General features: G+C 38.4%; 1 protein-coding gene across 4 annotated transcripts in view; it reads right to left on the minus strand.

Moving 5' to 3' along the window:
• Positions 1–2109: 2109 nt before the first annotated feature.
• Positions 2110–26893, minus strand: part of fhdc1.S (FH2 domain containing 1 S homeolog) — a 46985-nt gene continuing 22201 nt past the window's right edge. For all 4 annotated transcript variants that reach the window (XM_018243257.2, XM_018243255.2, XM_018243256.2 and 1 more), the window contains exons 3-12: positions 24600–24661; positions 23837–23939; positions 19952–20037; positions 18272–18372; positions 13769–13839; positions 12444–12551; positions 12247–12317; positions 8827–8944; positions 8401–8565; positions 2110–5652 (exon numbers count right to left, since the gene is read on the minus strand). In XM_018243257.2, the coding sequence (XP_018098746.1) occupies positions 3673–5652; positions 8401–8565; positions 8827–8944; positions 12247–12317; positions 12444–12551; positions 13769–13839; positions 18272–18372; positions 19952–20037; positions 23837–23939; positions 24600–24661 (2865 nt within the window). In that variant the 3' untranslated portion in view covers positions 2110–3672. The remainder of the gene's footprint in view (positions 5653–8400; positions 8566–8826; positions 8945–12246; positions 12318–12443; positions 12552–13768; positions 13840–18271; positions 18373–19951; positions 20038–23836; positions 23940–24599; positions 24662–26893) is intronic.

A 26893-nucleotide genomic window follows, 5' to 3' on the forward strand; every position in this document is an offset into this window, starting at 1 on the left:
AGTACAAGCTACTGCTTTATGATTACAGAGAAAAGGGAAATACTTCTAAAAAAAAATTATTTTACTAAAATAGAGTCTATAGGAGATGACATTCCTGTAATTTAGAGCTTTCAGTATAATGGGTTTCTGATAAGGGATTCCATACCATGTACTGTATATTATATTCTATATTCTATATATATTCTATAATATATATATATATATCGTGCTGCATGTAGCCCTTTTTAATTTCTTGTAATTGCATTTCTATCTGCCAGTTTTCCTTCAGGATTAAGAAAACAGCTACATAAGAGCCTACTGATTTCCTGGCTTTGTTCATCTAGAGCAGTGCTGAGAGCGGGCATGTTCCTCACTGTGCCTTGATTCTTTTCTCTGTTCAACTGCAAGCCAGAGCTGCACAGACAGACTTAACATTTTTTGGAACAAAAATCCCAGATGTTGCCAACCAACCCAAACCTTTGGCTACTCAGAATTTTCAAGGTTGCAGGTAATACTTTCCTTTTGCCTGGGGTGTCTCTTTTAATTAGGGAAAATGAGCAGCTACTGTTCTGGAAAACACAACTGCATGTGGGATCTACTGTATCTGCAACATATTTCACTCTAGGCTGGTAAAAGTCGAAGCAACAGAAAAAGAAAAGGACCGTACTACATGAACTTGTTTCCAGGGTCAAGGAATTTATTAGCAAACTATATGTTTACTATCAAATATGCAAAAGTTCCATTAAATATTTATTTACATATATTTTATATATATATACACAATTTTACAAACATTTAAATTATATTCTAATACAGTTTTCTGCTGGGGAATCCCAATTGTGCTATTCCTGTCTTGTCTTGGGTTATGGGGCTCCATTGCTACCCTGATGTGTGTATCTGTCCCTGAGTGAGCTGAATTTTAATTGGTTTAACTACATTCTGAAAAAAGCATACACACACCTGTCACTGGTGACCCTCCACATGTTGATGAAATACAACTCCCAACAACCCTTAACTGCTGCGAGTTGTAGTTCTACGTTGTGAGGGCTTCTGGTTGCCCATTACAGGTACAGTGGAATGTTCTAAGTTATCGTTGGCCTGTTTAGACAAAGTACCCCTTTTCAGGTTTTGCCATTTATTATACATGTGAATCAAGCTCTCCTACAGTCTCTAGCAGTGTGATATCTCACATATATCCCCTGGCAGTGTGCAAAGTCTACAGGACATATTTATCAATATAAAAAGCACCATTTTATCCAAACTCCTACAAAGAATTTACTCTTCTGTCCTTATCGCTGAAAAACATGACGATTTGCCATTATCCAACATAAATAAGCAAAAGGCCAGTTATTAATTTTAGTTACTTATTTCCATACTACACACCTTGATAAATTGGCCCTGTAGATCTAGATGTCACATAGTACCATTTAATAGCAACAGACATTTTTAGCACTTAGGGTTAGTCCACACGAGGAGATTCAGGGAGATTTAGTTGCCTGGCGACTAATCGCCTCTTCTTCTGGGCGTCAATCTCCCCGAACTGCCTCCGCGTGTCTTCCCATCCGCTATAATGAAAAAACGCCTGCGCTAAAGTCACGTGCGACTTCGGAAAACAAAGTGCCGCGTGTGCTTTAGCGCAGGCGACTTTTCATTATAGCGGATGGGAAGACACGCGGAGGCAGTTCGGGGAGATTGTCGCCAGGCGACTAAATCTCCCCGAATCTCCTCGTGTGGACTAACCCTTACAGCCAACCTGGGCCTCACCAGTTTTGGTCCCATACCTCCTCTGCAAGCTGCACTTAAAGGAAAACTATACCCCCAAAATGAATACTTAAGCAACAGATAGTTTATATCAAATTGAATGACATATTAAAGAATCTTACCAAACTGGAATATATATTTACATAAATATTGCCCTTTTACATCTCTTGCCTTGAACCACCATTTCGTGACTCTATCTGTGCTGCCTCAGAGATCACCTGACCAGAAATACTACAACTCTAACTGTAACAGGAAGAAGTGAGGAAGCAAAAGGCAGAACTCTGTCTGTTAATTGGCTCATGTGACCTTACATGTGGTTTGTATGTGTGCACAGTGAATCGTATTTATGATTACCCAATGGCACATACTACTAGAAAAGTATATTATTATGATAATGGTTCATTTACATGAAGCAGGGTTTTACACATGAGCTGTATTTTTTAATAGAGACCTACATTGTTTGGGGGGTATAGTTTTCCTTTAACTACAAGCTAGAGGGGGACCATATAATGGCCATGCATTTAAAAGAAATGGAAATGCTAAAGCATTGTAGGATACCATTCCTCAGACCTTGGTATCAGATCCCAGTAAATAGCATTTTTCAGCCCATGCCCTTATATCTTTTACTGGACTACTGGCCTCATTAGGATTCTTAGAGAAGTAGTTAAAGAATGGTGGAGGGATGCATTTTGGGAATCCCTAAAGCAACTGATACTCAGATGTTTATTTCCAATGAGAAATTATTTTAATCAAACTCAATGAGCTTGTACGTTCCACAGTGTGAGCTGCCATTGTCGGTTTGTCATTATTGTAGGTCATTTCCCATTAGAGGCTGTGGATAAATGATTATTAGTGTGTAGTCTACCAGTGGGACACATTCCTCCCCTGTACAAAAAAACCCAGCTATGATTAAAACTGTAATGTTATATTAACACCAAAAGCAGCAGTTGGCCACCTATGGACAGGAATAAATAATTCACCCAGTGATTTCTTCCACCACCATCCAAACATTTTTTTTAGTATATATAAAATATCCACTTTCATCAGTATAGTAACAACTCAGATAAGGCATGATATGTAAAAGCTTTTGTAAACATTCTGTGGCAATAGAATACCCCCTGCTCCCCGGATGAAGCTGAATGTGCCAAATTATCCTTTCACTAAATGCACTGCTACAGAATAAATTGGGAATAGAATCTAATTACTATACATGACCAGTGGGCCTCGTTCGCTGATCAAAGGTATCAGGGGGATGAGAAACAGCAAATGTTTTTATCAAAGCTTATTATACAAGAGAACCCTAGCAGCAGTATTCACGTATGAACAATAAAAAAAGACAAACACAACAGAATACACATAACAGCGGAAGTGCTCTTAACAAAGAATCATACTACAGGACGTGTGCTATTGTGCAATAAGGAGACACACCTGTGCCGCTTATAGTTCCAGGGGGGCATCCATTAATATGCAGACTCCACCCAGCAGAGTCTTTCAAGCTTAATTCATGTCATCAAGACTGAAAACTCCAGTGACTGGAAGTGGCCAGCCAGCCTTAGTGTCAATAATCAAGCAGAGCCTTCAGTGGGTAAGGGTTCATCAGAGTCCTTTCCTCTTCTGGGTGAATTTGCTCGAAATGAAAAACAAAAAAAAGTTTTTTTAAATGGATGTTTGTGTGTGTCTATGTTAAACATATGCCACCCAAGAGCTGTAACAAGCACATTTTATCTCCCTTCATGATGTTGAAAAATGAGGAAAAAATAACAGGAAAACACAAAATGTCCAGTACGATGAGCTGGCGCCTCCAGTACGGCTAGCTGCATATGATATACATAGAGCACGTCAAAATAAGGGACTGACAAAGAAAAGTTCACTTTCCTGTGCTCACCCAAATAGGGCTCGTCAAGAAAAAGTAATGCTGTTTAAATAACACTATCACTTTAGTAAAGGTTTCAATAGTTTGCCGAGCGTTGCCTTTCCTGTGTCTTTCAGCTTTATAGAGGACTTTTCCACAATACTTTTTTCTTTTTGATCAGTTTCAGGTATGGAGTCTCTAACTGGTTCCTTCGGCCTTCCATTTGCTCTTAAGCTATTGGCCCTCTTGGGTGTATTTACATTTCCATCATCATTTGTATTTGCTTCTTTACTAATAGGGTCAGACTTTAGTTTTGACTGGCGGAGAGAGCCAGATCTAGACATGGTTGTTACTTTGGTTGGAGGAGTAGAATCACTTTTTGCACGTTTGGAAGAAGCTACAGTATTTCTTGCAAAGCTTGGTGTAGATGAAGAAGATGATGGTGACTTTATGGGTGGTGCAGGGGGCATTTTACCGACTTCTGTATTGCTTAGCGCTGACTTCGCAGTCGAACGGCAAAGTTTGGTCTCTTCGGGCTTTGGTTTACAAATATTACGCACTGGTTTTGCTGCTGGCTTTTTCACAGAATTGCTCCTCTGAAGTTGATCTCTCTGAAACCTGGAACCGTTTAATATGAAGCTGTCTCCTCTTTGTAGTTTGGGTTCCTCAGAAGGCGAGTAAGAGTTTTTTGGCACATTTTCACTCTTCCCCCTGAGTGAATGTCTAAGGGTCTGCTTGCTGTCACTGCTAGGGGAATCCCGGAGAGAGCTTCTCAGTTCTGTATGCTTTATACTGCCAGCCCTATTGGATTTAGAAATGGGGACAACTTTTCTCATATTCACATGCTCAGAATCATTCAGCATGCGCACTGGTTTAGTTGATACTGTGTTACTAGATTGACTGATATTTGTCCTGATAGTGCTAGAGGTTCTCTCTTTTAAGGAGCTAGTTTTTCTGAGATTGTCTTTGTTTTGTAGTGTCGTTTCCTTTGTAAGACCAGCTTTTTTAGCATTATTTTCTTTGCTTTCAAGCTTGCCAGAGACAGGTATCTTTGCAACTAGATCGAAGTTCTTTTCATCATCATTTGAAAGAACTTTTTGTATTATTTCAGTCTCTTCGCTCTCAGATATCAAATCTTTCCCACCAGTAGAGTCACGCATTAAAGAGTTTTCAGTACTATCTGCAACAAAGAAACATGGAGTGTGCTCAGTTATTTCAGAAGCACTTGAACTTTCTGATATTCTTGTGCTTTGATTTAGATTTGTGTCCCCATTTGAGTTGCTCATGAAGTTACTTGCTTTACAAATGTCTTTATTTTTACTCAGTGTGATTGTGTTTTCATCTGTAGAGCTGAATGAGCACAAACTCAAAGCATCATTGCTTTCTTCCTCTGTTTTATGTAGAAGTTCAGTATTTTCACACATTGTTCCACTAAGATCAAATTGTTCTAATTTTTTGACCAGTTCGTGCTCCTCCATGGTTACCACAAAGGGACTTACAGGTGAAGGCTGCTTCAGATCGGTTCTGTTTTGGTGAAGTTCTGCTTTATTGTTATTATGGTCAGCTTTCTCCTGTTGTTGCTGAACATGATTATTGGCAGTGTGTATATTCCGGTCATCTTCCAGGCAAGTTATCACCAGGGTGGGTATTTGTTCTAGGGTGTCCCTTGTCTCATTTCGCCTTTGCAAAACATTTAGGGAATGGTCTTTTTCTACTTTAGAATCTATCCATGCTACAGTAGGCCTTGGCTTGTGAGTGTGAGATCTGGGCAGACTGTTGAACTTGCTTGTTTCCTCTACTTGTGAAGCTTCTAAGTGCATCTGAAGTTCTCGGTCTGCTGCAACCCCCAAGGAGAGACGAGAACGCCTTGTGCTAGAGCTCCTGTTCAAGGAACTTTGAGGTCTTTGTTGCAGAAAATCTTCAGCTTTTCTCAAAATTTCCACGTCATTTTCACTGCAGCTCCTTCCAAAGTTTGTATTTTCACATGTAAGCCAGGAACTTCGTTTCTGCTCCAGCTTCTTCTGCTGTCGGAGATCTTGAATTTCTCTCTCTCTGTTTTCCTAGAAGTGAATAAAGGTATGTGTATTAGAATATTACCTTGCTAGAAATATCCATGTAACCTGTATAAACTATATAATTAATATTTTTTATTTTTTCCCAGTTTGTGGACCTAAAAGAACAGCCATGTTTTCAGCAAACACGACATCTTTTTTTAAACTCTATCCAGGTCTTCAGACTTTATTTCACCAATTAGAAGCATTTTCTCTAGTTTTTACTCTATTTTTTTGTCTATGTTGCCAGACTATGACTCCCACAATTAATCAATATATGATGTGTAAACGGTTTCTTGGAGTTTCAGACAATCAATATTTGAGGTTAAAATCTGTAAAAAAAAAAAAGGTCATTAAGAACTGACAAATTTCATTCAAATTCTCACTTTATAGCAGTTGCAGAGGCAATTCTATAAGGGAGTAACTAAAACACTAAATTTCAGACGTGCAAACTGACAGTATAAGGGCAACTCTGCAACATATTAAGTGGGAAATACTTTTCACAGGGTTAAACATGGAACAAAAATAGGAAGTCTTTAAAATGCTGCTTAATAAATATACATGTCAGTATATTCCACTTGTAAGCAAGGAACGACGTTGCAAAGCAAAACCTTTTTGGTTCAATAGAAGCGTTGGTGTTGAGGTGGGTAAGAAAAGACGTGCTTTTAAGGCTTTCAAGTTAGCTGGTACAGCCGAAACATTTACAAGGAGGCCAATAAATCATGCAAAGAAGCTATAAGGCAAGCTAAAACTGATATAGAAAAGGATATTGCAGCAAGCAGTAAAAAGAATCCAAAATTATTTTTTAAATATGTTAATAGTAAAAAAATGAAGCAGGAAGGAGTGGGACCTTTAGTTTCAGAGGGGGGTCAGCTGGTTGATGAAAACAAATTAAAAGCGCATATTCAGAATTCATATTTTTTGTCTGTCTACACAAATGAGGAACCAGTTATTGAAGGTTTCTTTCTTTTCCTAATTCTAGTAATACAACTAATGATGAATGGTTCACACATGAGGAAATTCAAAAGAGACTAGAACATGTTAAGATAAACATGCCAGATGGTATTCATCCCAGGGTACTTAGCGAGCTAAGCTAAGTGATTGCCAAACCTCTTTACTTAATTTTTCAGGATTCGGTCTGGCATAGTGCCGAGAGACTGGCGAATTGCTAATGTGGTGCCTCTATTCAAAAAAGGATCCCGTTCTCAGCCTCAAAATTATAGGCCAGTTAGTCTGACGTCAGTAGTAGGAAAGCTTTTTGAAGGGTTATTAAAGAATAAGCAAATAATAGCAAATCATAATACTATGAGTGTATGCCAGCATGGTTTTATGCATAATAGATCTTACCAGACTAACTTAATTTTTTTTTTTATGAGAAGGTAAGTAGAGACCTCGATTCTGGGATGGCAGTGGATGTGATTTACTTAGACTTTGCTAAAGCATTTGATACAGTGCCACACAAAAGGTTACTGGTTAAATTAAGGAATGTTGGCCTGGAACATAGTATTTGTACCTGGATAGAGAACTGGCTAAAAGATAGACTACAAAGAGTGGTGGTAAATGGAACATTTTCTAATTGGACCAGTGTTGTTAGTGGAGTACCGCAGGGCTCTGTACTAGGTCCCTTGCTTTTCAACTTGTTTATTAATGACCTGGAGGTGGGCATTGAAAATATTGTTTCTATTTTTGCAGATGATGCTAAATTGTGCAGAACTATAGGTTCCATGCAGGATGCTGCCACTTTGCAGAGTGATTTGTCTAAATTGGAAAACTGGGCAGCAAACTGGAAAATGAGGTTCAATGTTGATAAATGCAGGTTATGCACTTTGGCAAAAATAATATAAATGCAAGTTATACACTAAATGGCAGTGTGTTGGGAGTTTCCTTAAATTAGAAGGATCTAGGGGTTTTTGAAGATAACACGTTGTCTAATTCTGGGCAGTGTCATTCTGTGGCTACTAAAGCAAATAAAGTTCTGTCTTGTATAAAAAAGGGCATTAACTCAAGGGATGAAAACATAATTATGCCTCTTTATAGGTCCCTGGTGAGGCCTCATCTGGAGTATGCAGTGCAGTTTTGGACTCCAGTCCTTAAGAGGGATATAAATGAGCTGGAGAGAGTGCAGAGAAGTGCAACTAAATTGGTTAGAGGGATGGAAGACTTAAATTATGAGGGTAGACTGTCAAGGTTGGGGTTGTTTTCTCTGGAAAAAAAGGCGCTTGTGAGGGGACATGATTACACTTTACAAGTACATTAGAGGACATTATAGACAAATAGCAGGGGACCTTTTTACCCATAAAGTGGATCACCGTACCAGAGGCCACCCCTTTAGACTAGAAGAAAAGAACTTTTATTTGAAGCAACGTAGGGGGTTCTTCACAGTCAGGACAGTGAGGTTGTGGAATGCACTGCTGGGAGATGCTGTGATGGCTGATTCAGTAAATGCCTTTAAGAATGGCTTGTATGATTTTTTGGACAGACAGAATATCAAAGGCTATTGTGATACTAAACTCTATAGTTAGTATAGGTATGGATATATATAATTTGTGTTAAGGTATGGAGGGATGTGTATGTGTGTGTATGGATGCTGGGTTTTCATTTGGAGGGGTTGGACTTGATGGACTTTGTCTTTTTTTCAACCCGATTTAACTATGTAACTATGAAAAGACCACATGGGAAATGCAAGTTAACAGCTGAAGGAACAACATTTGGATGCCCTCCCTGTAACAGAAAACAAATATTAATATGTGGTCTCACCTTTACAGCTTTGTTAAACTTGTCACAGAAATCCCTATATATCTGAAAGCATTCATCCAGTTTCATTGTTTCTTTGTCTTCACAGAAGAAATCAATAAGGCTATGGCCCTCTTTCTTTAACTGGGCCCTCAGTGATTCCAGGTCTTTCAATTTTTTAACAGCATTCTGAAAACACAAGCATATACCCTCAGGAAAACTATCACGGATATGTAAAAATCAAATCCATTATAAAAGTAAGGACCAACCCTTTAAACTAGTGTTAAAAACACAAGAATGGTTTTATCTAAGGATATGTACACAAAAAACTTTTACCACTGTTTGAATGGCCCTGCACTTGTATGTCCTCTTAGATAGCAGATGCACAGGGTTTACTTTATACTTCATACCCTGCCCTGACCACATCTACTAATGCAGTTATTTGCTTACCTGTAGGAATACTTCCATTTGCTTAAAAAGTTCAGGTTCCTTCTTGATTTGGTCTTTGATAGATTTTGTTTTGGTTGACAATGACTTGAATTCTGCCTCTATATTATCAATGGATAATCTGCAACAAATGAGTTATCAATTAGTAATGCTTGCACGCAACCTGCAGCTCAAACACACTGTGCCTACTTGGCAAATTCAACCAGTTGATAAGTTTGAGGGCAGTTTGTTTAGTTATCAGGGTATTTATTCTACATTACCAATGGAAGGCATACTAATGAGGGCTAACATGTAAGTAATAGTTTCAGGGGAATTGACAATAATGGTTTATATAAAATCTAATTGTTATTCGGAAATAAATATTACTGGTGCATTAAGGTGCACATAACATTTATTATCTTGTAATTAAAAAAGCTTGTCTGGTCTATTATGTTGTTTGGCTTGACCAAAGCATTTTAGATATTTTATTAGGTAAATGAATCTCCATTTAGTGCCATTGCCGCTCCCACCAACTCACACAACAAGATGAAAATGAATGTTATGTACACAAAATAAGCTAAACTCTCAGAACAAAGCAGCAGACGTGGCACTTAATGTGAGAAGTCTTAAATATACGAGACTAAGAGATAACAAGCCGGATACAAATACAAAACAGATTGCACTTCCTTTTATATTTGAAGCAGGAAATGGATGAAAGGCAAGCTTGTTTTGCCCTCCTTTACATCACATATCTAACCATCATAAAACACTCACATTGTAGTAGGAAATGTCATACATATTTATGACTTTAGGACTTCTAAAGACCTACTATTTTGCAGTTAATGCCTTAAGGTGGCCATAGATGTAGAGATCTGCTCGTTTGGCGATATCGCCAAACGAGCGGATCTCTCCCCGTAATGCCCACATTGAAGTGGGAGATATCGGGCTGACCCGACCGTGGGTCATAGGGCCCAACAATCAGATGAGAATTGAGGCCAGACGGGAGGTCGGATTGCGGGACCGCATCAACGAAAAGATGCGGACAGGGTCTGACGGGATTTTATAACTTGCCTGATGGGCATTTGGACGACTTTCAGCCATATATCGATCGGGAAAGCCAGTCGGGAGGCTCTACACACGGGCCAATAAGCTGCTGACTTGGTACTTCATTTGTACACTCTGCACTGTTCAAGGCCAAAACCACTGTGAAACATTGTGCTGGCATAACTAGAGTGACAATGGCTGATATGTGAGGGAGTGATTCTAACTGCTCCAGCTTCTCCTTCCTCATTGTTCAGAGTCCAAGTACAAGGTGGACTTTTGTGCATGAATCAGTCATTTAACCCTTCCTGCTCTACCCAAGTCCCAGGATAATGGCACATTATATTTGCCTGCAGGGTTTGGCTTGCGGGAAAGGGGCAAAAGAAAGATTTTAATTAAAAAAAAAAAAGGGCTGCAATGTAGTACAGGCATATATCGGTGCTGACAATAGCCATTTTGCTTCCAAGGGTCCTGGCACCCCAAAGACAAAAAGGCACAGTTCAGAAGAAGTCACAGTCTAAGCCCCAGACACCCACAAGGCTGCTTATCCTACCACTTTGCACTTTTGACTATAGAGGCAGCACTGAAAAAACAGTGCAGGCAGGTATTGTATGTATGTATGTATGTATGTATGTATGTATGTATGTATGGTACAGCAGAAGAAGATGCAGTGTATGTTGTTTTGTCGTTATCAGGCTCCCATAGCACTGGCAATGTTGCATTAGTACCAGGTATGGCACCTGTTATCCAGAATGCTCAGGACCTGGGACTTTCTGGATAATGGGTCTTTCCGTAACTTGGATCTTCACACCTTAAGACTACTAGAAAATCAGGTAAACATTACATAAATTATTTATATCTTAGTTGGGATCAAGTACAAGCTACTGTTTTATTATTAAAGAGAAAAAGGAAATAATTTTTTTGGAGTCTATGGGAGATGGGCTTTCCATAATTTGGAACTTTCTGGATAATGGGTTTCTGGGTAACGGATCCCATACCTGCACATGTAATGGGCTAGCTAGAAGTTGGTGAGGGCAGCATTTTTTCACCTACATACCTTGCACCCTTAATCTATAAGGCATGCATTTGGAATGAGAATAAATGCGCTTTCTTTATATCAGGCTTGAGTAGACAGGCATGGGAAGCCAGTGACCAGATTAAGCAAACAAGCCTACGTCATCCCAGTACAATTTCTCATCACTATAAAGAAAGGGACTCCCACAGTAAACACATTGTATTTAAATAGTGGCAGCTCTCCCAGCTATATCAGACAATAAAGGTGGCTACATGTTACTTTTATGCAATGCTGTGTGTTCACTATTAACAGTTTATTCTGAAGACATTAGAAAAGGGCATGTTGACAATTTAGCCACTGCCAAAAAGACAGTACAATTGTGCTTTCATTGCAAATTATTAACACATACGGGCCTGAAAACATATCCTAGAGATTTAAATGACATTGCTCTTTTAAAGTACAGGTATGGGACTTGTTATCCAGCATGCTTGGGACATGGAGTTTTCCGGATAATGGATCTTTCCATCAATTCGGTCTTCACACCTTACATCTACTAGAAAATTATTTAAACATTAAATAAACCCAATAGGCTGGTTTTGCTACCAATTTTTAATTCGATTTTAATTTGGATCAAGTACAAGTTTCTGTTTTATTATTACAGAGAAAAAGGAAATCATTTTTTAAAAATTTTGGATAAAATGAAGTTTATGGGATATGGCCTTCCCATAATTTGGAGCTTTCTGGATAACAGGATTCTGGATTACTGATCCCATACCCGTACAAGGGAATAGGAAAAAACGATCCCATACAGAAGCGCTGTAACAGTTTTCAGGAATCTCACTCGCACTAGAGACTATTTACCTGCAATGCAGGAAAGCTGCAGTCATCTGCAAATGCCTAGGAGTGCTACAGCCGCAAAGACTACCATGAACAGCCCCATGACGAACACTAAAAAAAATCAGCCCTCAGTAAGGTAAGGGCATGTTAAACTGCCAGTATTCTAAGTACTAAGGAGTCAATGGCAAAGCAAGCTGCACAATTCCCAGGCCTACAGAGGATCCCCAACCTTTTGAACCCGTGAGCAACATTCAGAAGTAAAAGGAGTTGGAGAGCAACACTAGCATGAAAAATGTTCCCTGGGCTGCCAAATAAGTGCTGTGATTGGCCATTTAATAGCTCCTCTGTGGTTTGTCAACCTACATTGAGGCTCTGGCAGTGCATCTGTTTTTTATGCAACCAAAACTTGCCTCCAAGCCTGAAATTCAAAAATAAGCTCCTGCTTTGAGACCACTGGGAGCAACATCCAAGGGGTTGGACATGTTGCTCACCAGCTACTGGTTAGAGACCAAGTCTAACGCATTAGACTTAGAGCAGGAGATTGCAGTTACCTGGCTGCCTCACCAACAAGGGGCAAATTCTCCGAAAACGTAAGAAGTGAAGCGTCTTGCTTTTGGGCTTCCTATACAATGATAACATAAAACACAAATAATTAAAGTTAGAAGCCAATCTGATTAAATCTTTAGAAAGCTGTACATAAATGTACACTCATGTACAAGTCACATTTATGCTAAGTGTAATTACCTACCAGAGCAACAAAATGTAGCAAATTCATCCCTGGCTTGTTTGCCTTTGTATCTGCTAGCCTTAGCAAGGACGACAACTTAAAGCCAACTGCGTTTCCAGCGTAGCCCCCCTGCAAACATAAGAAAGCCCATCAGTGGTTTGCAGAATAGTTGCAGTAGTGCAATAGGGTCAGCCGAGGACATACAGTATGTAGTTAAAGGGATACTGTTATGGGGAAAAAAAATTCAAAATGCATCAGTTAAAGGGGACCTGTCACCCTAAGAAATAATTTCAAATTCTTTTCTATCATGTTAGTTGAGCAAAATAAACTTTACTTACACTGTATTTATTATTTAAATTTTGTTTCCTTCTGTTTTGGAATTATACAATCACAGCAAGCAGGCAGCTGCCATTTTGTGGACACTGTTATTAAGGGAAATTGTGTATCACCCCAAAATCATGTGTATGAACCAGAATGAGGGACCTAATGTCCATGTGCAGTGCCGTACACAATTATAGAGCCTGTGGAGGGAAGGGGGAATGTGAGGAGAGCTGTGAAATCTAGGAAACGCTGAATGGAAAGTGAAAGTAATTGACTGCCCCTCCTCTATGCCACGGGCATAGAGGCGGGGCAGGTAATATTTGATTGACAGTTTAGATATTTAAACACCTTTATAACAGGTATGGATGTTTTAATGAAAATTTTTTTTGGGGTTCCATATTTAATTTGGAAAGAACTTTCATTATGCAGTTTTTTATGTGTAGGTGACAGGTCCACTTTAATAGTGCTGCTCTGAAATCCATTTCTCAAAAGAGCAAACTGACTTTTTTATATTCAATTTTGAAATCTGACATGGGGCTAGACATATTGTCAATTTCCCAGCTGCCCCAAGTCATGTGACTTGTGCTCTGATAAACTTCAATCACTCTTTACTGCTGTGCTGCAAGTTGGAGTGATATCACCCCCCCCCCAGCAGCCAAACAAAAGAACAACGGGAAGCTAACCAGATAACAGCTCCCTAACACAAGATAACAGCTGCCTGGTAGATCTAAGAACAGCACTCAGTAGTAAAAACCAATTCAGTTACATTGAGAAGGAAGCCTGCCAGAAAGCATTACTCTCCTAAAGTGCAGGCACAAGTCACATGACCAAGGGCAGCTGGGAAATTGACAAAATGTCTAGCCCCATGTCAGATTTCAAAATTGAATATAAAAAAATCTGTTTGCTCTTTTAAGAAATGGATTTCAGTGCAGAAGTCTGCTGGAGTAGCACTATTAACTGATGCGTTTTGGAAAAACATGTTTTCCGATGACAGGGTCCCTTTAAATAAAATTTACATCACATACCGCATTCATTATGTTTCCAGCCTGAAGGACCAAGAAGAGAATGGCGTGCAGCTGCTCACAGGACATCAGCTCTGAAAGGACAGTCAAATGATTCAGTAAGTGAACTTTAAGCATGCAGCTGAAGCCATAGATGAACCATACACTGCCAAACATACAGCATCAGTTGCTATGGGTTATAGGTAGCAGCTGAGGGAGGGGATATATCTCCTAAATTTCCTATATGCACCTCACACCCACTGGGTTCTGGGTTACATTTTAAATCCACAACCTATGATTTTCATATTTTTAACCTTTCCAAAACCAGCTAAAAATGCTAATGAAATGTATATGTGATTTGGGTGGTGTAATTATTTGGTGCCTGTATTCATGGTCTGCATTCATGGTCTGTTCACTATGGTGATCTTTACTGGATTAAGCTATGGGTATCACTTCATGGGATATTATTCCTCCACAGAATGGCAGCTCTTGCAAAATATGAACACAAATGTTTTAGCAAAAGGGTGTATGTTCATATGTTTTACTAAATATATTAAGGAAAATAAATATAAACCTCTTATATATTGAAAGAATTCAATCTTTTGTGTGTGAATATCCTTTCTTTTTATTTATAATAGCATAATACATTTTCTGCTGTTTTACAATAACCCTAACATTAGGAAACTTGTAGTAAAACATAAAATTTCATTTCCCTAAAGTCACTAAAAGGGAATTATCTTTTTAATGGTCTACTACTGTTTAATTAAAACCTACTCTTAAGGGCAGAGACACATGTGGAAGGGAGATTTAGTCGCCAGGCGAAAAATCACCTCTTCTTCGGGCGACTAATCTCCCCAAACTGCCTTCTCGCCGGTTAGAATCTAAATTGAGTTTTCCAAAGAAGCCTGAAGTTGCCTCGTGAGGAAACGTCGGGTGACTTCGTAAAACGAAGCGTCAGAGTGCCATCCCACCGGTGATTCAGATTCTAGCCGGTGGGAAGGCAATTCGGGGGGATTAGTCGCCCGAAGAAGAGGCTATTTGTCGCCAGACAAATTATCTCCCTGAATCTCCACATGTGTCTCTGCCCTAAATAGGAGAACCTTGTACAGGTATGGGACCTGTTATTCAGAATGCTCGGGACCAGGGGCTTTCCGATAATGGGTCTTTCTGTAATTTGGATCTTCATACCTTAAGTCTACTAGAAAATCATAATAGGCTTGTTTTGATTCCAATAAGGATTAATTGTATCCGAGTTGGGATCAAGTACAAGGCACTGTTTTATTATTACAGAGAAAAAGAAAAATTTGGATTATTAAGATAAAATGGAGTCTCTGGCCTTTCCGTAATTCAGAACTTTCTGGATAATGGGTTGCTGGATAACGGATCCCATACCTGTATATGGTTTTATTCCAACACAAGGATATGCTACCAACTATCCAAAAATCTTTAATTCCGACCATCCCTTTAGTCGTTTAGGGATACAGAGAGATGTTCTTTAATCTCTTGGGAAAACTAAGTTAAATGTCTTGGTTACCTTTAGGATGGCTGCTGTTTTGTTACAGAATACCAAGTTTTAAAATTACAGCTCTTAACTCCCTGCTTACACCAGGTGCCATTAGAAGTGAAATAGAATTTGAATGTCTTTATATTTCAAGCTTATTCTGCCAATACATGAATTGTTTACCAAAGGTAAAAAGGACGCAAGCACGATGGCAAAAGCAGACGCAGGTTTCCTCAATAATTGTGAGCCACAGAGACATCTTTGAGAGATTTCTGCTTAAGCATATCCATAAATGACACATTAAGCTTGTACTTGTATGGCAAGATAAGCCAAAATATTACTCATAAATGAAAAGCAGCAATTAGAGATTAACAAAACCGCACAGATTTCACAATACCCATGCGACTAGGTCATGCCATGGCAACGTGCCCATGACTGATATTGCCGTATGACTGAAGTAAATCCGCATTTCCACTTTTCTTTAAAAGTAAGTGTAGAGTATAAGTAAAGTTCACTGTTTGGAGGGGGTCTGCAGTTCATTTACTATTTTTCATTTGCCTTTTTATTTTCTCTCTAATGCCTTCACTTCTATAGGTGTAGCACACATGACCTATATTTGGTGTTCCCTTATGAGCAAACACATAGTGAAACAAAATGTAGGGCAAGCCTGAACACTAATTATATTCCCTTACTTATATAAACCCATAATCCTTTGCACAACATGTAGGGAATATGTCACCACAGAGGGTTTGATCACAGCAGAATAAAGCATAATATTTCTATAAAAACAGCGGTTTCAGTTTGTAACTCTAAATTCTAGGCTACTGCAAATCTTTGGCCTTGGGATAGTACTTATGGGGGATGTGAAATGGTTTTTAGACTTGTGTTTTACAGTTAATCTATTGCCGCGCTGACAAGGCACAGTGAAAGTCATTCACAGTCGAGTCCCTAGTGGGATTTCAGACATCTTTTCAAAATTATATGAATGTGAGCACTGTAACAAACCCATATAAAGTTCCTATTGATATTTTAAAAAAAGTAAATGTGAACGACAATATAAAGTTTCAGAAGAAAAAGAAAAGAAAAGAAATAGAAAGCGAGACTAGAGTCAAGTGCTAACTAATAAAATCTATGCCTGAGAAATAAGACAAGTGAACAGAGAACTCATGCAAGCACTTTACTGCCCATAAAAATGAAAGGGAATTGCTGGGAGTTTGCCTGACAGATTCATTAACTGGGATAGTTACTATAACTATAGCAACTCCCATCAACCACTACTAAAAACAAGTACTAACAATTTTGTTTTGTAGAATTGGCTCTATAACGAGAAAGCTGGTGCACAGAAATGCCAAGAGTAACACCATTAAGTGATGCCAATGTTCTCCCTTCTTTGCGGTGCAAGTTTATTGGAAGTGAGTGCACGTGTACATTTTACCGCCATCAGATCCAACCAAAACAGGCGCTGCAGAATTCTGTGACTCGTTGGTCTCTGAATGGGTCGGACTCTAGTGGCCAGCAAGCCCAACATAAAAACTACATAAAATAGATACATTTATACTCTTCACACACATGCTGTCCAGAAACTATAGAGATAAATGGAGGAGAGCAATTCCGCACACCAGGACGTTGGTTAAAATCAAAAATCTTTATTTAGCCATGTTAAAAGTACACGCTTTGTGTTAAAGTACAAAAGTAGCTGTGCTAAGACACAGCGTGTACTTTTAACATGGCTAAATAAAGATTTTTTAACATGGCTAAATAAAGATTTTTGATTTTAACCAACGTCCTGGTGTGCGGAATTGCTCTCCTCCATTTATCTCCATTGTTCACGGCGTGGGACGCCGAATTTCCAGCACCCAACCTTGGATTCATGCCGGCTGTCTCAAAATCAACTTGCGGTGAGTCGGAGCGGTTTTCGCTCTTTCAAATGTCCAGAAACTATAGCCTAATAATTATATATAGAGTAGTGATGTGCAGGCCGACCCAATACCCACGGGTCGGGAGGGTTTGGGTCGACCTCACTGTGCTGTTTGCGGGCAGTTGAGGATCAAGCTCTTCTGCCTGCTCTCCCCGTCTGTGACCGTACATTACGGCAGATCTATAAATGGTGGGCGGGTCAGGTGCGGGTTAGGTTCGGGTTTTTCACGACCAGCACATCACTATTATAGAGTGATATCCAACCTGCCATCATTACACATTTGTTACTTGAACCCCCAGGCACCCCCAGTATAGAGATACAATTTCATTAAAGAATAATAACAATAATTACACCTAGCAAACTTATTTAAGTAAACTTAGTTCATAACAAGCATTGCAGCAGAGGACAAATAAGCTTTGCCTTAGCCCAGATGATTAGCAGGAAGCTGTGGCACTCCCCTGAGACCAAACATACCCTCTCCTGAATTTGCCTGACAGCAAACACAGCAAACACCCAAAGAAATAAATTAAATCTAAGGGTGGATGAGTTTAGTCACCCTTTCATTCATTAACACATTGCTTGCACTGTAAGTGAACAGGTACACAAAGCGTTAGATCTTCAGCTTCATACACTGCTACAAATACCACCTCATGTTTATTTTTTTTTATATTTTGAAAATATTTTATTTGATTTTCATGATAAACAAATGATAAATTTTATGCAGATGAAAGACAAGTTATAATCGATACAATGGCATAAAATTATTAAAAACTAAATACCATTTAATGAGACTGACAACAACTAACTAAAATTAACTAAGCCAGTGGATGTAAACATATTGAAAGAAATAAAGAAAAATGTCCATTCATTGACTGGAATGTCTGAAAGCACATCTTATAAATGGAGAAACCGTCCTATTTGATCACCTGTATTAGAATGACAAGCTTCAAAAAAGGGAGACCAAATCAGTTTAAAAGAGTCAATGGAATTATTTCCTTTGGTTTTGGTTAATAAGGCTTCTTGCCAACTAAGCTGGTTACCTCATGTTTATTGTAGTCGGCAATATTTCTGACAAGGCGTTCGGTTTCCACATAACTCATCTAGTTACCTTGTGTAGCATCCACGATGACCTTCATATCATTTCTTAATGCAGAGCAGGAAGAGTCAAACTCTTTCTTCAGCACCATTGCTTCAATCCGCAAAGAATAGCTACAATTAAATGAAAAGAGTAACAATGAAGCAGACTCTTAAAAGCTAACTACATATAGCTTACGTATCTTAAATGCAATTACTGGCAATTTAGGAATTTTAGACAAAATGTCGTTTTTATTTCTAAATTACAGTTTACACTGCAAATAATTCACTCTACGATTTAAAATTTCATTCCTGAACCGGCAAGTGTATTTTTTTTAGTTGTAATATTGGTGTGTAGGCAGACATCTCAGGTCATTTTGCCTGTTCATGTGCTTTCAGGAAGAGCCACCACTTTCGGATGGAACTGCTTTCTGTCAGGCTGTTGTTTCTCCTACTCAATGTAACTGAATGTGTCGTAGTGGGAGCTGCATTTTACTATTGAGTGCTGTTCTTAGATCTACCAGGCAGCTGTTATCTTGTGTTAGGATGGTGGCAGATGGGGAGATTAGTTGCTCAGCGACAAATCTCCCCTACTTCTCAAATGCCTTCCCTCCGGCAAGAATATGAATCGCAGACAGGATGGCCTACATTTCCAAAGTTGCCTCACAAGGAAACTTCAAATTCAGAAATCCAAAGCAATGCGGCATTTCGGGGAGATTAGTCGCCCGAAGAAGAGAAGATTTGTCGTTGGACTACTAATCTCCCCGTCTGCCACTACCCTTAGGGAGCTGCTATCTGGTTACCTTCTCATTGTTCTGTTGTTAGTCTCCTGGGAGGGGGGGTGATGATATCACTCCAACTTCCAGTACAGCAGTAAAGAGTGACTGAAGTTTATAAGAGCACAAATCACATGACTGGGGGCAGCTGGGAAACTGACAATATGTCTAGCCCCATGACAGATTTCAAAATGAAATATAAAAAAATCTGTTTGCTCTTTTGAAAAATGGATTTCAGTGCAGAATTCTGCTGGAGCAGCACTATTAACTGAAGTGTTTTGAAAAAAACATTTCCTCCCATGACAGTATCCTTTTAAGGATAGTTGAAAAGTAGAGCTGTGTACATGTCTACGTAACTTTTTATATAAATTGGAGTATTTTAGGCCCTTTGTGGTGAGCTCACACAGATTTTGTATAACTGGTTGAACATTTTAATTGTATAGTATTTTTTATGTTTTGTATTCATGCTCAGCATTTAATTAATGACCGTTAAAGATAAATTAGATTTCCTACAGTAGAGCTTTGAATTTAAAGGAAGAGGAGATGAGTGATGAAACAAAATGCCTTGAAAGAACTTGTTGTATATAGCATGTCCAGGTGTGCCTGTGATGAAGCAATGTAGTCGATGTAGGTTTCAGCCCTGAACTGAAACTATAACTTGCCATGTGCTAAGATCTTTGCCTTATTTAGTAAACCAGGTAGTGGGCCAAATCGTAAAGAAAATATAGCCTTGGAAAGCACCTCTTGTTCAGCCTTTGTTCAGAGAAGAAATTGTACTGACTACAGCTAAATTAACCATTTACAGTTTATTAGAACTAAAAGGAGCAATACATTTACTATTTGGGAAGAGGGCAAGCTTTTGTGACTGTTGGCTTACTCTCCCCTACCAAGCACGTTAGCTAAGGGTTACACATGTATAGAGATGCATTTGTACTTACTTTGGCACCTGTATCAGCAGGTACATAAAGGCATCAGCCATAGACAGCTTGGCTACTTCCCCACTAAATGCTTTTAGCTTCTTTACCTTAAAAAAAACACACACACGAAAAAGACCAACAGGTGAGCTGTGACTGTCTGATCCAATTTTCACATCAGTTAAATCCTCTTGTATTAACACCATTGTAGATATGAGGTAACTTGGCATGGAATGGCAACATCAGACAATAGGGAAACGACAAGGAGCTGATGTGTGCACATTAATGCCATCAATTCCACAGTTAATTGCCGAGGGTTTATCCAAAAGACATTAGATACCTCAATACTGTCTGACATAACAGACATACACTCCCAAAATGTGCCCCACAGTAATCCAATTACAATTGTTTTCAAGGCTTTCATTTTTCATTTTTCCAAAATATTTATTAGCTTTTGGAGCTATTTGTAACCACAGTTTTATTACTTTGTTACATGTCGAGACAAGACAACATTTAAAAAGGATTCTTTCTCATATGAACATACACTGCCTCACTGACGTAACGGCCACAAAGTACTGCAGTAATAGAATCTCTTTCATGGTGTCTTCATTTTTTGTAGTACAAATTACTTAAAATATTAACACATCTAAACTGGAGGACATGCTATATATTAGGCACGTGAACCTACAGCTTGCATGAACTCCAGCCGATTGGTCGGCATGTATAATTGCCCCAGCAACATGGAGTTTGCTCAGGGCAGAATGCTATGTACAGCAATACTTATTTTTTGAAGGTTCAAACATACATAAGTGAAAATATTAAAGGGGGACTATCGCGAAAATGAAAATTTAATATAAGCTTCAGCATACTGAAATAAGAAACTTTCTAAATACAAAAATTCTGTACCGTTTCTGAAATAATCAAGTTTATCTTCACCATCCCTCTCTCAGCATCTGTTTCTCCTCATTCTGTCTTCATTCAAGAGTTGGGTGTCAGATGAATAATCCAATATATCTTGTAGGGGGCTCCGTTTGCCTAGAAGATGTATTAGAGCTCACTCTATTAAATCATGAGAAACCAGGTCTCTCTACATGCAGGATTTGTGCAAAAGGCAGTTATTTGTTACATTTTGTTTGTACTAGAATCAGTTATTCGAGTGAGCTCTAATACATCTGCTAGAAAAGGGAATCCCCCTATAAGATTTATTGGATCATTCATCTGACACCCCAACTGCTGCATGGAGAGAGAATGAAGAGAAACAGATTCTGAGAGAGAAATAGTGAAGATAAACGATTATTTCAGAAACAATGCAGAATTTTTAATTGATTGCATTTAGAAAGTTTCTTGCTTCGGTATGAGGAAGCTTATATTAAATTTTCATTTTCGCGATAGTTCCCCTGTAACTATTCAAATAAATAGGTATAGGGCCTAACAGTCCAGATTTCAAGATGCATTATTGTTCAGTTTTCTGTTAAAAAGGAAAGCCATAACAATATCAGAAACAACAGGTTTCAGCTAAGTCTCACTTTGCAATTGTAGAACTAGAGGGGGTAACATGTTACACAGAATAAGAGCTTTTTGAGAATTCTAAAAGATGAGCTCAACTAGTGCATTGCTTCAGGATGTGGCATATTTCCTTTGTAGTGGCTGCATTCCACCATAAGGTATCGTTAATTCAGAGGCTCCGATATTGCACACCTGTAACATCAATCTGTTAAGCATGCACTTTTGGCAAGTTATATGTTCACAAAATATTTATTGCTTTTAATCTAAATGGAAAAAAACTGGAATGGGTGGATGTTCCGATATATCATGTTTCCATAAATCAAATTTCAGCATACCAAGAGAAACGCAGGTTTGTCTACCAGTGACAAACAGAATAAGCTTTGGGGCATAACACTTGCATGACAGCAACTAAGTGGTTTGGGAGGCCTGAATAATGGTCAACAGTGCTGTATAATATTTTCCCTGAAGTACTGGAACTATATTTATGGGCCAAAATATAACGATATAATGACATTTTGATGTCATACAAAGAAGTCAAAGGGGTAGTTCACCTTTGAGATAACTTTTAGTATGATGTAGAAAGTGATATTCTGTTTTTGAGTTATTTAGCTTTTTATTGAGCAGCTTTTCAATTTGCAGCTTAAGCAATCTGGTAACTAGGGTCCAAATTACCCTGGCAACCATGCACTGATTTGAATAACAAACTAGAATATGAATAGGAGAGAGCCTGAATAGAAGGATCAGTAATAAAAAGTAACAATAACAATACATTTGTAGCCTTTCAGAGCATTTGTTTTTTAGAAGGGAGTCAGCAACCCCCATTTGAAAGCTGCAAAAAGTAAAAAAAAAACTATAAAACTATAAAAAATAAATAATGGAAACCAATTGGAAAGTTGCTTCGAATTAGCTGTTCTATAACATAATAAAAGTTACCTTAAAGTTAAAAAGTTAAAGGTAAAAAATTATTGCAGAACTACCTTCTAGTCAATAGCTAATTATTTGGGTTTCAACCAAGTACTTAAGAGCCCTAAAATGGATTTGGCAAATAATAATATAAAGTAGAGGAAATCAATCAGGATAACTTTACTAATTTGTTCTGCTATTCCCAACAATGACAAAGCAGCGACCAATGACAAATACATCGTTGCAAAATAAGAAAGCTGATTCCCAAAAGACTATCCTGGACACATCCTGATTTCCTTGGAATAGCCACAGTAGTGTTTCGTCTCCAGGTCTCTTACTTTTAAACGAAAAGTTATTGCATAACAAGGACTAGAAGGGGACTTGAATATACAGTATCACCAGCAAAACATGACTTTTCCAAATAGCTTTTTGCTATTTGTAAAATTAATATTGTTTTGGTTATGAAGAATTCTTCAGAATGGTAAAGGAAACTAACGCCAGGATATTTAATAGGAATATTTAAAAAGAAAGGACCAAAGGATCAAGGGGCCTAATCTTTTTTTGCACTTTGCATAAAAACATGAATACACTAGAAGTGTTTGCAGTTTCTTGTTAATTTCTTAAGGGGGAGGGTACTGGTATTGCTGATTGCTAGTTTTGGCAGGAAGCAATCTGTCATCAGGTAGAGATTAAATATATATATATTTAACAAGTGAATGCTGAACTCCTGGTTATGAATGTAAATAAGTACAGGCACACCTTCCATTTTATCAGTGTTTAACAGAGCAGGGCTGTCCATCCATTGCACCCATCCAGGTACTCCAGCTTATCATCGCATCAGGTGCACAACTAGGTTTAACTAAAACTGCAGACTTCACAGAAGGATTCCGTGTATAGACACACAGCATCAGGTGAAGCTTATTCTCGCTCTAAAAGACATATGACATATGCCATAAAGCCTTTGGTTTCAAAGGGACCCAATTCTCATGAAACGGGTGGCAGTTACTCTGTTATGATTCAAAGGAGCCAAAGCCAATAAAGAGCAGGTGCATCAATGGCCGTGGATTTACACCAGTATAATTTTTGGAACCTACCATATTTTAAAACTAATACATTCTGCTGCACAATGACTCTGGTTTGCCGATTATTTTAAACTATTGTTTGCTCTGGTCGAAAGGCAATTAATCTTGTTTAGAGCAGGGAGGGTGAGAACAGCTCATGGAAACAGACTGAGACTGAGCAGGATATGTTTTTTTCCATATAGAACTCATATTGATTATGTGAATGTTTTGCTGGAAATACACAAAAATGTGTGTATGTAAATAAACTGATACTGTATTGATAATAGCAAAATTAAGCCCAGTTCATGGTATTTTTTACTTGGAACATTAGGTGCTGGGACTTACAAACTTACACTATGAAGTAAATCATCTTAAATCTCGTCTTGCCTTTGCAAGAAATATAATACATTAAAGTCAACATATGTCAGGAATTTCCTACCTCTTCTGATTCAGGAGACAACTTTAGAAGCTCTTGAAGGGGCTCGGGTCCATACAAATCACATCTGCATTCACGAATGTCTCCTATGATCTCCTCAGTTGACCTGTTAAAGTTGTAAACAGGTTTAAATAATGGAAGTCATGTTTGCTCTCTCTTTAGCGATGTGCTTGCAAAATTACATAAAAACAAATAAATGTGGTGCAAAAAACGTGGTGTTTTTAGTTTGACAGATTCTCACTGAAACACAGGCATGTTTGGCTTTGAATTGGTGCCCATTCATTACAATGTGATTGGATTTGTTGTGCTTGTGAATTTTCATTGTGGTCAAAAAACACTGCAGTCAAATGTGTGTGGGGCCTAAGTTCTTGTTTAAACAGGAAACAAAATAATTTTATATATATATATATATATATATATATATATATATATATATATATATATATATATATATATATATATATATATATATATATATATATAAAAGAAACAGCAGCTGAGACCAATTCGGAGCTTTGACTTCAGCGTCCGTTCCTCTGTCGTACTATAAACTTTATGTGATTTTAATTGATCTCTCTGGAAACTGAATGGGATTGGCAGCAATTAGCCTCAGACCAATGAAAACATTAGTATGATGCCCATTAATAGAAAGAAAAGTGTTCTGATGATCAGTAGCTCCTATCACTGACAGATCGGTAAAATAACAGCCACGAAATATAAGTATTTAAAAAGCACAGAATTTGCTATATTAACTGAACTGGCTTACTTTTTGAACTGTTTCAAAAATATCCCAATATTCATGCTCCTTTTGGAATCCAAAAGAGAGACCTAGAGAAAAGATAGACATGTTATTTTTTTTTTTTTAGAAAGAAAAAAAGATGACATTTCTTATCTATAGATCTATCTATCTAAATACAGAATTAAATTCAGAATTTCATGTGTGTAGGGCCCTCCAATGGGCTTCCCTGATCGATATGTATGTTGATGGTGCAGATTTAAAAATCGGATCAGTTTGATGATGCAGTCATGGGTTTGAATGCCTGTATTCTTGGCATTGTGCTCCAAATGTTGGGACCTAGGGCTCATGATCAGATCAGCCAGATATTGCCCTCAAGGTGGGCATATTGGGGAGAGAGTGGATTGTTTGGCAAAATTAGCAGATCTCTGCATGTATGGCCACCTCAGAGGCAACCTCTACACAATGCAGGATATATTAGGAATATAAAATAGAACATATCTGCAGAGTTTCTGGGAAAAAAAGAAAATCATTTATACTAGTACTGCTTGTATGGCAGTATAGCAGTTACATACTTCTCTGTGTAAAGTGTCTGTGTCAGACATATGCATTAGTTATAGGTCTGGGTAACCTCCATTCTCAAATGAAAGAAATTGGATACAGGAAAAGACAAGCACATACAATTAGTAAAACCCAAAAGCTCTGGGATTAAAGCTTGTTCATGGAATGAGCTTTTATGTCAAAATGTATGCTGTAATACAGGTATAGGATCTATTAGCCAGAATGATTGGTACCTGGGGGTTTTCCAAATAAGGGCAGAAACACAAGCTGCGATTCCGGGAGATTAGTCGCCTGGCGACAAATCTCCTCTTTTTCAAGGCGACTAATCTTCCCGAACTGCCTCCCCTGCATTCCCGCCGGCATTTACATTCTAGCGGGCGGGAATGCAGGGGAGGCAGTTAGGTCGCCAGGCGACTAATCTCCCCGAATCACATCATGTGTCTCTGCCCAAAGAGATCTTTGTAATTTTAATACAAGTGTACTTAAAATCATTTAAACATTACATAAACACAATAGGATTTCTTTGAAACCAATATGGATTTATGCTACTTAGTTTTACTTTTATATAACGGTTTTATCATTATGGAGAAAAAAAAAGGAAGCACTTTTAAAAATGAAAATTATTTGCTTAAAATAGGCTGTATGGGAGATGATCTTCCCGTAATTTAATGCTTTTTTGGTTTCTGAATCCCATACCTATATGTCACAGAACGGAACCATAAAAATTAAACCCCTGGAAGGCTTGTCTGCCATTGGTTAATAGATTCCTATCACATTTAACACTTTTCTGTATTTGGGCAGGTAAGCTTCTATTTAACTGTGCGACACACAAAAAGAAAATTTACTATGGCCACACACAGGGTGATTCTTTTGCAATTCAACCTTTCATCCCTGGTCTTATGTCTGCATTGACGCCTGTCCAAACTATACCAGTCCTGTCACTAAGCACAGGGGCCAAACCATTAGCAAGTACCTGTAAAAGTGGCCATACACAGGTCGATATACGCTGCAGACAGACTAAGTCAGCAGCTTATTGGGCAGTGTATGGGGGCCCTCCAATGGGCTTCCCTGATCAATATGTATGTTGATCGTGCAGATTTAAAAATCGGATCAGTTTGATGATGCAGTCATTGGTCCGAATGCCTGTATTCTTGGCATTGTGCTCCAAATGTTGGGACCTAGGGCTCATGATCAGATCACCCAGATATTGCCCTCAAGGTGGGCATATCAGGGAGAGATCTGATTGTTTGGCAAAACGAGCAGATCTCTGCATGTATGGCCACCTTAAGAGTGCAGCACCTTGTACTTATGGGATATTCACTTGCCTCCCACATGTGCTAATTGATGTTCTGGCTGAATTCTAAGTGCTAACAAATCAATTACCCTGAATGACATGCTGATCACCCATATTATGTATCCAAGGCCCTACAATAATGTTGCCGGCCAATATTGCTACAAAAATAATTCATATTTACTGATATTTGGATTGCCACTTGCTAGCTAGTCTAAAGAAATTACAGAACTTCAGCCATGAAATGACTACGATATGTTCACAAATAACACTTTGACACATTTTGGGAGAATGCCTATGGTGCATGTCCAATTTGTTTTCAGGAGACTGTAGCAACACAGCAGGACATTACTCGATTATAATCACATTCATGGAAAGCAGTATAATTCCCATTTAAACAGTTAAAAAGAGAACATTGTTTTCAGTACCCAAAGCTCTCAAATGCAGGATAAGTTTTTTTAACAAATATTTT

This window comes from Xenopus laevis, chromosome 1S, assembly GCF_017654675.1.
Source record: "Xenopus laevis strain J_2021 chromosome 1S, Xenopus_laevis_v10.1, whole genome shotgun sequence".
Taxonomy (NCBI): Eukaryota; Metazoa; Chordata; class Amphibia; order Anura; family Pipidae; genus Xenopus; species Xenopus laevis.